The following is a 13,749-nucleotide window of genomic DNA, read 5'->3' as shown; positions in this document are numbered from 1 at the left end:
TTGCGAAGCATCTTTCCGGACTTGATCGAGTCAGCCTTCGTGGAGATGTGCCGCCGCGTGCCGCGCCTAAAGCTGCAGTTCGGCAACGTCGACGTCGACGACGACGAGGAACGACACATGAACTTCCTGAAGCACGTCTGGGACGTCAGCTTCTTCTTCGACCAGTTGCTGCTGTATTTGCCCTTCAAAAGCAAACTGGAGGAGTGTTCCTTTCACATTGGCCTCGTGCACGCCAGCGTGGAGGTGCCGGCGTGGTACGTGGACCTCTTTCTGGTGGAGTTCATCCGTGCGGCTCAAGAGACTGTGCAGCTGGAGTGGACTCCAGCGATGGAAAACGCCTGGGCTGTGTTCTTGAGATATCTGTGCTACTACATGAAAGACGCCATGATCTTTTAGCTAAACTTTTAGCTAATTTTTTCAGAGTACGAGATACATGAAAAACGAAGGAACTTAAAAATGGCTTGAAGAACAAACAAAAGAGAAAGAAAGAAAGAAAGAAAGAAAGAAAGAAAGAAAGAAAGAAAGAAAGAAAAAGAATAAAGAGTGGTGATAAAAAAATAAACAAAAATAAATGAACGAAAAGAAAGAAAGAATGAAATTTCAAAATTGGTATGAAGAAAGAACAAAAGAAAAAGAAAATAAAAAAATTTAAAAAATGAACAAATAAGAATCCTAAATAAACTATTAAAAAAATTAAATAAACATAAAAGAATGACTAAATAAACTTTAAAAAAAATCGTACAAATTAAATGAATGAAAAATGAAGAAAGAAATAAGCAAAGAAAGAAAGAGTGGCACTATTATAGGGATGGACTAAAAGAGAAAGGGTAGATTAGAGAAATGTGGCGTAGAACCATTTTCATGTTTATTTGTGAGCTATATGGGAAGGCGGGTGTCTTCTCACTATGCAAGGCTTGAACTGAAAAGATGACGATTCGTTGTTGTTCACTTTTATGTTGTGTTCGCTGTGACAAAGATTTGTAGCCGCATCTGCTCAATGTACATGTTGATTTTTGGCAAAGCAAAGCATAGTTGTTCATTTTACGCAGTAGTTCCTGCGTCTGCGTCTGTGGTTTTTTTTTTTTTTTTTTTTTTTTTTACTTTGTTTTCTTGACCGCTGACTTCATACTTCATCCGTCTTTTCATCCTGACATCACAGAGCGATGACTCTGCAGTCGTAAAGGACGATCGCATCATCGTGGATTCGTTCTTGATGTCCGAAGATCATTTGGAAGAGAGTGCGTTACCAGATCCCCATAAACTTACATCAGATGGCACTTTCCTAACAGATTTACCTGTATCTCTCACCTTGCCTGCTTCCCACCTTCATCTCCATGTCTACCCACCTACCCAATGACCCCTAGTACCAATTCTTTTCATCATCTTTTTTTATCATTATTTCCTTTCCTTCTATTCAAGTGTGGCAAGGCCGAACAAAATGAAGGAACACCACGAAGCCAACGTGTAAAACCTTTTTCCAAACCTCACCTATAAACATTGTAGACATGCTGTTCGTGCTGAACGATTTTATGATGTTTTGTTATTTTTGGCGGGTTTTATTTTATGGAAATATGACATCTGACGATAACATGGAAATATCTGACATTTAACTTGAAAAAAAGAGAGATCCGCTGGAGCACAGTTGTTGTCGTGTGAGTCGAGTTTAGTCCGACTGAATAAGAGCTACGCAGTTTGATCACGTGTACAGTTCGTGAGTTGATTTTGCACCTGACGTGATTAGTGGAGCTCCAATTAATTAATGGCGGTGTCAGTTACATACACGCCTCGTACACCAGCAGACTGCGCATTCGCGTAAATTGATAAATAAGTTTTATTTTTAATTGTTATCACTGTGTTTACGTAAGTTATGCTAAAATTTAAGCACCACCTGCTGCTATTTGTTGTTTTCCTTCTTATTGTTATTACAAAAAACATGCTCAAAGAATCATTATCATTATCATCGTCGTCATCGTCGTCGTCGTTGTTGTAGTCCTTCAGATGTCGAGTATTGCCTGCATCTGCTGAATCCGTCGCCATTTTTATTTCATTTGAGGCCTGCTTCGATCTCGCATGCAGACACGCATTCGTGGAAAATAGATCGCACCTGTCGGCAGGGACCTTGGCCTTCTGCACGCTAAGATTAGTCGGCTCACGAAGACACCTTGATAAATAAAAATGAGAAAAATTTCCCATGTCCTGAAAAACGCTGGTTTGGGTAGGAGTGACGTCATGAGTGTGCTTGCATGCAGGCGCACGCGTACACACACACACACACACACACACACACAAACACACACACACACAAACGCACACACACAAACGCACACACACACACAAGCACACAAACGCACTGCCCGCTCACACAAAGCTCGGATATGGAGGCGACAGGTTCGCAGCTGGAAAGTTCATCGATTTCAGCTTCAATGTTGCTGCTGAATACACTCAGCGCTTTATGGAGCTGCAACAGGTTTTCTCATTTTAGAAAGGCGGAAGAATTTTATTTATTTATTCATTCAATCTATTATTTATGTTATCATCGTGAACAGAATAAACAAAACAAAAAAACTATGAATATCACAATTTTCGTGCATTTTGTCATTTTCCTTTCCTTCTTCTCTCTCTCTCTCTCTCTTACGTGCACACACATACACATGTTTTCGTTTTTATTTCTTTGTCATTCCTCTATCATTTCTCTTTTCATCATTTCCTTCTTCCCCCTACATCTCTGTCTCTCTCTCGCTTACTCTCTTCACCCACGTCCTCTTCTCTTCTCCCCTCTCTCTCTCCCCCTTCCCTTGCCGTATTACTACCCCGCTGGCTAAGTATCGAAAATGTTGTGTAAAAGGTTCATGCATAAAACACGCGTGGCGAATAAAGCAACTCGTAAATCCGGCGCATGATGACTGTCGGCTGAGTAAAGTTGACAGACTGTGAAACCACGGGCGTAATCTACCCGTCCACCCCATGGCTGCGACATTGCTGATGGCATGGAGATTTCCGCCCACCTCTCTTTTTTCAATTCTCTCTATCCCCCCTCTCTGTCCTCTCTGTCTCTATCCCGCCCCCTCTGCGTGTGTGTGTGTGTGTGGATGAATCAGGAGGTACAACATGTAAGTTTTTGCTATATTTATTCATTAAATATAGACAAATTAAAATGACGACAAGTTGTGTAGATGGCAGGAATCATACAATCACATTAATAATGTTAAAATATATTTGAAAATGAATGAGTACTATATGTTGACGGTTTTTGCCTCTCATTCCATCCCCTCTGCATATACTAACTTCGTTATTGACAGGAACTCGTCACAATCGTTATCTAATAAACCGACCAAAACCTTCTCTTGTTGTCAACATGTCTTCGTTTGCTGTCCGCCCAGAAGCAGTGTCTAGATGGCTTATTCAGTCTGTATAGTCTGCTGCCCTGCAGGGAGGAAGGTTGGGAAGATGGAGGGAGGAGGTTCGTTAGCAGTGAATTCCTGTTCAACTTGTCAGCCTGGTACAAAGTCTCCCAGGAGACTAGACCCCAGCAGCGACCAAGTCCTTGTCGTCCAGTCCTCATAAAATTACAGCGCACTCTAAACGGATTTTGCACGCGCTCGTGTTGACAAACTGACGGCCCTGCTCCGCTGTCACGTGGACACCCTCTCTTTGGTCCTCCTTGGCAACGAAGAAAAGGATGACTTTCTAATGAGCCCCAACATCGCTTGATTGAATTTCGCTAGCGCTGGAAGGCCATACATGGGTAACAACTTAGTTAAGAAAAGCTGTCATCTGTTTGTCGTCTCTATCCACGTCTAGTTCTTTATTCGAGGTGTCACTCCCCATACACACCTCCAAGACCTTTCAAGGAATAATTGTTGTTTCTCAAAAAAAAAAAAAAATCGGCTAAAATTTCCTCTCTGTCTTTTGATGTTCTTGCTAGTGTTCACGTTAGTATGTATATGATAATGTGCTAAGAACGGTCGGTGTGAACATAGTCGGCCATTCGGGTAACAAAAGATTCGTAACATCCGGGGACAGGATGTATGGACGTCAGATAATTTCGGACAGGAGCTTGCGTCATTACTTCAGACCGGAATTCACTACTGATCCTCCTTTCTGACGCCTTTCTGTCAAGTCCGACATTGATTTACTCTCGCTGGAAAACGATACAAATGGGTTTTATGCGTGGAAAGAATACATTTCTACCGCCGAAAATAAATTGCCGACGAGAGGGGGATGCGAACAGAAATCTCTGCTTTACAGATCGCGTGCATGTCGGACACAACGATTGGCTGGTTTATTTATGGCTCCCAATGACGTCATTCCATCTCCAGGGGCTGTCCCTGTCTAGAAATTAGTTCGTCCTTCGTGCAAACATACCATTATTTTTAATTTATTTTGGAGTTTCATGACAAAACAACCGTCGATCTTTTTTAATTAGTTTCGACGGGATAGGCAGAATAGACGAAATAATGGGAATGTTGCTATAGAATTGTAGTTTTCTCGGTTCTCCGGGAATTTTAAGTAAAATAGTGCTTTTATTTCTTATTTTATCCCCTGTATAATCTGGTGTCGTGTGTTCTTAGTCCCCTTTCTTTCTCCCTTTCAGATTGTTTTTCCGTTAGCCTTCGTTTTTATTTTCTTTGCTTTCTTGTCCCTTCCTTTTTCTTTTTTCTTCATTATATTTATTATTCTTTCTTTCTCTGTGACTACTTTCCTTCCTCCCCAATTTCTTGTTCTGTCCATTATGCCAGGGCTCCTGCTTACGCAAAAAATTGCGTACAGTACGCATTAAAAGTTCGGAGGACCCCTTCAATTTTCGTCATTGGGGTCCCATTCAAATTTGGGCGAAGAACAGGGACCCCTTAAAAATATGAAGAAGGGGTCCCTGGGACCCCAAAGAATTTAGCCTTAGCAGAAGCCCTGCATTATGCTATTCTGTATTTGTTTTCTTCTCTCTTTTTATATCTTTTATATTCTCCCTTGACTTGCTTACTTTCTATTTTCTGCTGGGTCGATGTGGGGGCACACTGATAGACTTGAAGTGTTGCAGCTGCGAACCTCAATGAACATTTGGATTTTAAAACAATGTCGTATGTGTGTGTGTGTCTGATATCGTTAATATTTTTCTTGATGATGATGATGATGATGATGATGAGGAGGAGGAGGAGGAGGAGGAGGATGCACATCGGTAGAATGTTTAGTTTAGTCAGAGAAACTCACGATGATCTTTGGTGTTGACTGTTGCAGCTTTGTCGTGCAGCTGGTCCAACGAAGGCTGTGGCAGGGACGACGAGTGCTGCAGCGGCTCCTGCTTCCGCGCGCACGAGGGGACAGACTTCCGGTGTCGTCACAGCTCGCTGGGAGAGCCCTGTGTCTTTGACTATCATTGCCGCGACGACCTGGTGTGCGGCAAGTACTATAATTGCTGCTCACCCTTCTGGAAGATGTGCATGACCAACGCCGATTGCTGCGAGAAGGAGCACGTGTGCCGGCCGGCGGACGGCTTCATCTACGACCGATGTCTCAAGCCCGTCTCTGCCCTCGCCACCACGCGGGCATCGGCTCTGACCATCTTTGTGGCTGTCTTCATGGCCACAGCGCTATCAGCCCTTGTGGCGGACTTCCACTGGCTGGCCAGCTGACGGAGGTTGATGGAGTCATCATTCTGGAGGACTAGAGAGATGACGTGCAGGTTACTAAAGTTGTCTCCCTGTTCGATGACTGCGCGTGCGCAAACAAGACAGAAAGATAGGAGAAGAGTGGCAGGGGTGTGAAACTTTCACTTCTTCCACAAACGCGACAAGAAAATTTTTTTTTTCTTTTTAACGATGGTTTTCTCAATGAATCAGACGCCCAAAAAGAGAGAAAAATCAGAGACCTCTGTCAGTCGAATGCATATTTTTTCCCAAGGGTAGTGTCGTCAACATAAAAAAGGTCATTTTCATAGCTGCTTAAAGGGTTAGTGGGGATGAAATTTTTTGTAGTCCTGAGTAAAGCTCAGTGCAAGAGATTATTTCTCAAAGTCTGAGAGAATACACCCCTTACCGTTCCCAAAACCGCCATTCTCGAGATGCGCGCATACAAACTTCATCATTCATAGAAGTCGGTTACGTTTGTACACCTAATTAATATTTGGTGCCAGCTCTTCTACTGACTGAGACCTTCACAGTGTAAACGTATCCATCATCTTGACATGTCTGTGTTGTTCTCCTCTTTCTGCGCATGGTGATGTTTGTATTTCGAGAACGGAAGGAGGTGAGGAGGGGAACTATTCACCAAAATTTGAGGAAATAATATTTTTAAATAGCATACTTTTTTTTCGTTGACCTTTACCCTATCATAATAAAATTTGTGTACCCCACTAGTCCTTTAAAGGAGGCATCCCTCTGACAGACTGACTAAATGATTTAGTAGCTGCACGGCTGGTTGTTTTTGGTTGAGTCGAGGCCAAGGACCTTGAGAACAACCCAAAAGTTATTAGCCAACTGTGAGCTGCTGATTCTATTATTTCCGTTATTTATCGACTTTGTATAATTAGCAGGGAAAGTCACGTGACACATTCTCAAACCTCGATGTTACTTGACGAACCAAAGTGATGTTTCGATGGTGTTTGTTCACTGAACCAGGCTGCTGCGCTCTATGGAAGCAACGTACACACGAACTGAACTACACTGCATACCTCTGTTCACATGAGTGTACGCACACTCGTATCTTGCAGTGAACATGCTACAGGGTGACGTGTCGCAGTACAGTAGCCTGCTTACAACCTTTCATTCGTCACTGGCGCGCCTGTGGTTCTTCGTTCATTGTCTTGTTCCTTCGTTTCATTGATCGTTCAAGTTATCAAGTTTGTTCTCTACTTTGATTTGATTATTAATCTTTTAGTCCTTTTTTTTAAAGATTTTGACAAATTAATAATTTGTTTATTTGTCTATTTCTCTCCTCCCTCTGTGTGTGTTCGCCTTCTATATTCTCTTTATAATAATCTGCATCAGGCTTTGTAGGTTGCCGAACTGAATGAAGGAAGGAAGAACGGAAGGACGGGGTGAGGAAGGCAAATAGCTATCGCTTTCTTCTGCTGTACTTATTGTTATTATCGTCAACTGGCTCCACCTAACGACAAGTGTGTGGTGCTTCTGTCCCCTGGAGGCCGCATCTGGATCTACCTCGGACGGTCACGTGATTTTATTGGATGGTCTGATGGCTGATCCTTATGGCAAGCTTAGATGTCTTCGTTGTCATCAATTATTGTATCCCTTCCAAAATGTTTGTTTCCAGAATGTTCTAATAAAACATTTGTTCAACAAACGTTGATATTATCATAGTAACATGCATACACAAGAGACAGACAGACTAACAGACTGATGTAAAGGCCTTTTTCACGTAAACTCATATCTTGCATTATTCTTATAATGGACATATAACGTATTATAATGAACAATCATTTATCGTTCTTGGTACATGCTAACTTTTAAAACGTCTTAAATGTTATCGTTTTCTCTCTTACTTTCTCAGCTAAAGACATATCGTTGTCAGTAATGTCTTCAGCAGTTAATTGAAACAGTTGATCATGATGGTCCATGGAATTGTATGCTGATCCTAGAGTTATTGTAGTATTTTCTGTACCTTTGTGATTCTAGACCTTAGCCTTCCTTTACTTCTAGTCGGTAATGGACTTAAAATTATTTTGCGTTCATATTTTTTCCTTTAATTTCTAGTGATCAGTATAACCGTTTGTTATTGTTATATTTTTTATTTATGTACATCTCGGTTGGTCAGCTTGGCTGCTAACGGTGCAATGGAAGAAGCAATGTCAAATTATTTGCTGACGCCTTGGTGTTACAAGAGCCGTTAAAAAAACTCTGTTTGAAGAAGATGTCGAGCAGAAGCACAGCAACGTACGTTCAAAAGCAAACAGACCGTGAAGAATAAACAATGCTCACTTTTTCTTCCCCTCCCCCTTCACCTAGTTCCCTCTTGAGTTCCTAACACTATTCGACCCACAATGGAATCTACTTGAATTTCGTTTTTAAAGGTTTTGTCGGGGTTTTGGAAAAACATTTATCATGGAAAGGTATTTACAGTCAGCATTTTTTTGCTCGGAAATATTTGATATTTTTTCTCCCTTCCTTTCAATACTACCTCTCTGATGCCTACATTTTCCTTCTAGCTTTTTTATGCGAGTTTGTATGCGTGTGAACTGATTGATGCTGTGGCTGATTTTCTAAATTTTCCAAAATTTCTAAAATCACTGGAATCGCTCGCTCTAGTCACGTGGCTGACCTGCCAGGAAAATTTCCATGCTGGACATGGAGAACAATTTTTTTTAATAACTGCAAGTATTGTTTTTTGAACAATATACCGTTCTAAAGTGCATCACCTAGCAGCACAGAGAACCAACCACCAGCCTGGACCAGGCTGCAATCCTCACAACAAAAACTGATCTTGCCCTCTGCCGCATCCCTCATTACGCTTTGTGTGCAAAGCTCCAATCGTTAAAGGAGGCTGAGAAAACAAAAACAAAAAATGGCTTGACAGTAAACAGTGCTCCATGCTTGTTGCTAAGTCGCTGTTTTTTGTTTGTTTTTGATTTTTTATTTTTATTTTTTTTTTTTTTTTGTTGGCGTGCCGTCTTTAGTCTGCATGTGGTGGCGAATAAAATGGCGTGCTTTCTGTCACACGCGCTGTTGTTTTTATTCAAGAATGTTATGTACACTGGATGGAATTGGACGAAAAGAATGAATACGAATGTGTATATGTCCGTGTGAACGATTTCAACCTAGGAGCTGTGTTGTCTACGTCCGTGCGTGTGTGTGAGAGAGAGATGGAGAGAGAGGGAGACTGAATTTCTGATGTTGACAGTGAAATACATTCCTATAAAAATAAGAAAATTGAATACTCGGTCCCACATTATAAAGATGATAACGATTCCCTTTTGGGAATTTGATTTGACTATCATTCACTGGACTAATATTTGTTATGAGGCTTAAGTGCAGTGCAATCGGAAAAAACGAAAGTCCTGCTCGTTGGGCTGTTGTTCGAATGGCTGGCAAAACAAGACGAGAAAACTCTCGGTTCTGTCAGTCCCATCACTGCAACAGAGCCTCACCGTCAGGACAGGTAGACTAAAACTCGGGCAATTTAAGCTACCTGTGTATGGAATGTTAAAAAGGTTTGGCGGGGTGCTTTTTGAGAATTTGCAGCCCGGATTTACAAGTGCGACTGTGTGTGTGTGTGTGTGTGAAAAACAGAATAAAGACGCCAACAACACGCAAGACAGCTCAACCGTTCCACCTTCAGAAACTGTCATAAAGAAATGTCCTACCCCAGCTTCTACTTCTATTCCAACTCCCGACGATCTGTGCCCGCCTACGCAGGTCCTCCCCTTTGCTGCACAGCAAGCATTCTTCGCAAACTACAAACATATTAGAATCAATGCACCAACATCCATACATCACCCGCCAGCCTTCCCCGCATCGTTTGGCGGCTTCCACAAAGGGGAAAAAAGATCAATAATTGAAGCGTCATACCGGCGATGCTGTCGGCCATCACGACTCCCTGCAGACCTGTGGATGCCACGTCACAGCTTAAGGCTGCAGCACACGTCACAGGCAATCTGCAACAAGTCTGACTGTCTGCAACAGACTTTATCTCTCTCCAAAACAATCACTACCACTAGCAACGTATTCTTCGTTATGCAGTGGTAAAGAGGTCGAACCAAGAATGAAAAAAAAAAAAGGTTTTATTCGTGTCTAGCAAAGCTGAGTTGTTTATCCTCTGACCGCCAGACTATCAGGCAATCTTTTTATCTGACTTAAGTCGTGTCAGGTCACCTTTAGCTAGCAGTCCTGACTTGGCTGTCATTGTCTGGAGAGGAGAGCTAAGTGAACGGATGCAGATGAAGAAGTTGCTAATCCTTGTAATGATAGCTGAAACTAAACGTTCACTAGGATGTTGTTATCTTCATTTTTGTAAATTAAAACATTTAGGAGAAAATAGCTACAAAATAACATTTAAATATCTCAGTTGGCTCCACCGAAGACCACTCACGTTTCCACCTCTCTACTCTAAAAGATTTACCATTCACAGGCGGAATCTGAATGGCATGAGTTTTCACCCATTTGAAGAAAGAAAATTCTCTCACCACCAATGCTCCCACCAGCAGCAAGAACTGAAGAGCGGTACTACCTACTGGGAACTTGTACTTAATCATAAAAAGAAAGTTTTGCACCCAACCAGTCCCTTGAGCACCTGAACAGAGTACCAGTAAATCTGTATCACAAAAAGTTAAAGTCAAAAAGCAGAAAACCCTACATTTTTATTTGTTTATTTAATCATTCGTTTTATTCTGAAACCAGTATGATTGATTTCGTAAGTTATGTGGCTAAGGTTTTGTTTCAGGATCTCGTTCATAACCTGGTCTTCCTAGTCTTCTAGCAGACAGGTGTGCAGTCTTTATAGCACTTGCTAGTCGTATGCTTGCAGCGATGACACAAACATGCTCACGAGTAGTAATTGTACCCTCGTCAGCCCTCTGCAGTCGTTCCCTGTTCCATGGATGCACTCGTTTTTGCAGACGCATTCACTGATCTCGCACGCTCTGTGACAAAGATAGCAGTCAGGGTTCTCCAACGGTGATTTCTGCGCCACCAGCAGGTGCCACGTCATTAGGAATGCCACTACCTTGGCCAAGTTCTTTAGCTGTAACGGAATTAAGAGCCATTAGAATACATATAACCCAAACCTCTTGATCCTTAAGATGAACAGCCTATCTTGTACTGACCTCCAGAAGGACACGAAAAAAAAAGTGCTTTGGTCATCATCATCAAGTCTTCACGTGAACTTTTAATGAAAGGGTAACATTTTAAAGCACAACTGCAGATGGCGCTACCCCAGCCACCCTCTGGACTGGACTTGCCATCCACAAAGACATTTATAAAGCCGCCAAGCGAGGCGTTGCAAAATGTGTCAACATGGCCAATACATCATATCGTCAGGTTCAAATAATTAATTGCTTCTCCTCCAGAACACTTTTTGACATATGCAATCGAATGACTGGAATGAGCAAGGCAATGCCGCTGCCCATTGCCTATCCTGCTTCACAGCTGCCTCAAGTGTTCTGTGATTATTTTGCTAACGAGATTTCAGACATTTAATCATCCTTGGACTCGATATCGGTGCCTGACAGCATCTCTTGTGATATTCTTCGGGGATGGTCTTCGACCAAAGTTCGAGCAGTCTCTGACACCGAAATAGAGGCGATTATTCTGAAAGCCAACAACTTGCCAGTTAGACCCAATACCCACAAGCCTTCTTCTTTGTGCTTAGATATTTTACTTCCTTGCCATCACAAACATTGTAAATGTCAGCCTGTCATCAGGTGTTTACCCATCTTTGTTAAAAGACCAGCCTGAATGGTTTGTGTTTTTTCAGATATCAGTAAATATAGGCGATATAAACCTAACCTGTAAATGTCAGGCTCCAAAATCCATCCGTTAATTAATTATCCGCTACGATTCGCACCTGCTATCAACGAGTGCCGTAACAGTGTACTACGTCACCTTGGTACACCATTCACAGCATTGCCTGCAGTCAACGCCAATCATAAAGAGAATGAGAGACAGTTTGGATTATTCGGACGCTGACAGTCTACATTTCTCGTGGTTCTGAAAAACACATTGTCACGCGTTCTGGCTAGCGGATAATCAACTAACAGAGGGCTTTTGGAAGCTGATATTTACAGGTTAGTTTTATATCACCGATATATACCAATGTCTGCAAAAACACGCAAACCATTCGGGTTGGTCTTTCAGAAATCCACGCTTGACGTCAACGTGTTGAACACTTATAGTCCCGTTTCCAAATTGTCTTTTTTAGCTAAATCAAGTATCAAAACTTAAATTATCGAAGAGGCAGTCAATCAACTTAAATGAATACTCATCTGTTTTGTGATGTAACATACAAAAGTCGACAAATATGCATAGAAAACTGACATGTAGAAGATCTTGAGCGAAAATACTGCTGCAACAACGACAGTGCCTAGAATGAACTGAGACAGGGAAAACTGAATGAAGAAAGGGAAAAACAGAAAATCTGATTTGTAGCACAGTAATAAAAAAGGACAAGAAAACACCAAATAGAAGACAAGAAATTTAAACCCTCGATGAGACCAAGGACACTAAGCATACTACTGACACTAATAGAACCCTTGAAATTGTTTGTATCATTGAAAGTATAACAATAAACTTGACACTTACAACAACGGTGGACATACTTTACCTCGACGGTTTGACTTACCCTCAAAGAAAAACAAGAGAGACGAAGGGAAGAAACGATATGACAACTAGACTGAAAACAAAAAGTTTAGTCTCAATGAGCCACTCACCATGGTGAAGCTGTCCCTGCAGAAAGAAATGACTGACAGACTTTTGCGAGAAGTAATATCCAAAGCAGTCTGCGGGTATCAGTCTTTTGGCGAATGTATCTCTGCAGTCACTTTACAGCGAAAATATAGTCTGCTTTTGAGCACTGCCCTATCTACAACATCTCCCTACACCCCTCCTCTCCCTACCTCCTCTCACACAGCTGGTTAATCACCCTTACACTTATTTCTTTGTGTACAGGAGGCAGAAAATGCCATAAATGCGGATTGTTAGCTCAACTAACTTAACCATTAATTTGCAAGCGACGAGTCCAAGCACACGATTAAATCAGGACGGCCATCTTGACAACATATTAAAATACTTCTGTAGAAAACTGTAGAACCACGGTATGATAGATATGATAATTTAAATTTACAATGAGTCGCATGCCGTCTTTTGCCGGTTTACTACCTACTGTCGGTGCAGGAAAGCTATATTCATTATTATTGTTGTTGTAGATGATGATGAGGAGGAGTAGGAGGATGGTGACGACGACGACGACGACTACTATCTTTGGAGCGATTTTGTTCTCCTCGGATTACCGTCATACCGTTCTTTATAACTGCAAACCTTTATGGAAGTCGGAAAATTCTTCCCTGTTACCGTGGTTTTTGAAACATGATATATTCAATGACCTTTGAGAAGTGGTGGATGTCAGCAAGACTACCTCCTTACACCGATAGCGAAGTACACCACATTACTCCCACCATGGACGTGTATAGGTGGACTGCTGTCTCTCTGCCAAGACCAACACAGCCTCTTGCTAAGTGATCCGCTGTTACTCTCGGCGAGCCATAATAAAGAATGTGAATAAACCGGAAGCTATGTCGTCGAATGCCTCGTTTTTAGTAGTTAATCTGAAATGTGAATAAACCAGAAGTTATATCGTCTGATTCCTCGTTTTGAGCAGTTGACTGGAAAAGACCGTCTGTCAGCAGTCCAGCAATGCAAGTTCGTGTTCCCACTGCACACCAGTGGAGGAGCTGCTCGCCCTCAGGCGACTCCAGGGAACCTGCGTAGGCGCCAAGCTTGAGTCTTGCTGGGAATTTGCTCCTGCAGACAAATGCCAGTGTGCCTGACATTCTGCGTGACTTTATAGTTCACTGGCAAGTTCTCAACAGGCCGCACGGTCTCACGGCTTCAGTAGCCTTTTACAAATCCAATGACATTTGACATTTTTTGATGGAGAAGCACTTTATTCCACTTCCTGACACTTATCGGGATAATTACATACCTACATATGTTCACACGCGTATTCAAATACACACATAGGGTGCATATAAATTCATAATAGACACATCCATAGATAAATTTATAAATTATGAACAATCATTTATTC

General features: G+C 41.9%; 1 protein-coding gene and 1 long non-coding RNA gene across 2 annotated transcripts in view; one reads left to right on the top strand and one right to left on the bottom strand.

Annotated features, from left to right (window-relative positions):
- LOC112557654 overlaps positions 1–7,296 on the top strand; it is a 28,421-nt gene extending 21,125 nt beyond the window's left edge. Inside the window, exon 3 of the mRNA XM_025227643.1 lies at positions 5,236–7,296. Coding sequence (XP_025083428.1) covers positions 5,236–5,630 — 395 coding nt within the window. The 3' untranslated portion in view covers positions 5,631–7,296. The remainder of the gene's footprint in view (positions 1–5,235) is intronic.
- Positions 7,297–10,299: 3,003 nt separating this feature from the next.
- LOC112557170 lies at positions 10,300–13,475 on the bottom strand. Its single transcript, XR_003097910.1, has 2 exons — positions 12,374–13,475; positions 10,300–10,689 (listed from the first exon to the last, which is right to left on the bottom strand). It is a non-coding gene; the product is annotated as an uncharacterized LOC112557170 (long non-coding RNA).
- Positions 13,476–13,749: the final 274 nt, after the last annotated feature.

The sequence above is a fragment of the Pomacea canaliculata genome, linkage group LG2 (assembly GCF_003073045.1).
Source record: "Pomacea canaliculata isolate SZHN2017 linkage group LG2, ASM307304v1, whole genome shotgun sequence".
Lineage (NCBI taxonomy): Eukaryota > Metazoa > Mollusca > Gastropoda > Architaenioglossa > Ampullariidae > Pomacea > Pomacea canaliculata.
The sequence above is the reverse complement of the archived record's forward strand: the minus strand, read 5'-3'. Positions and strand labels throughout refer to the sequence as shown.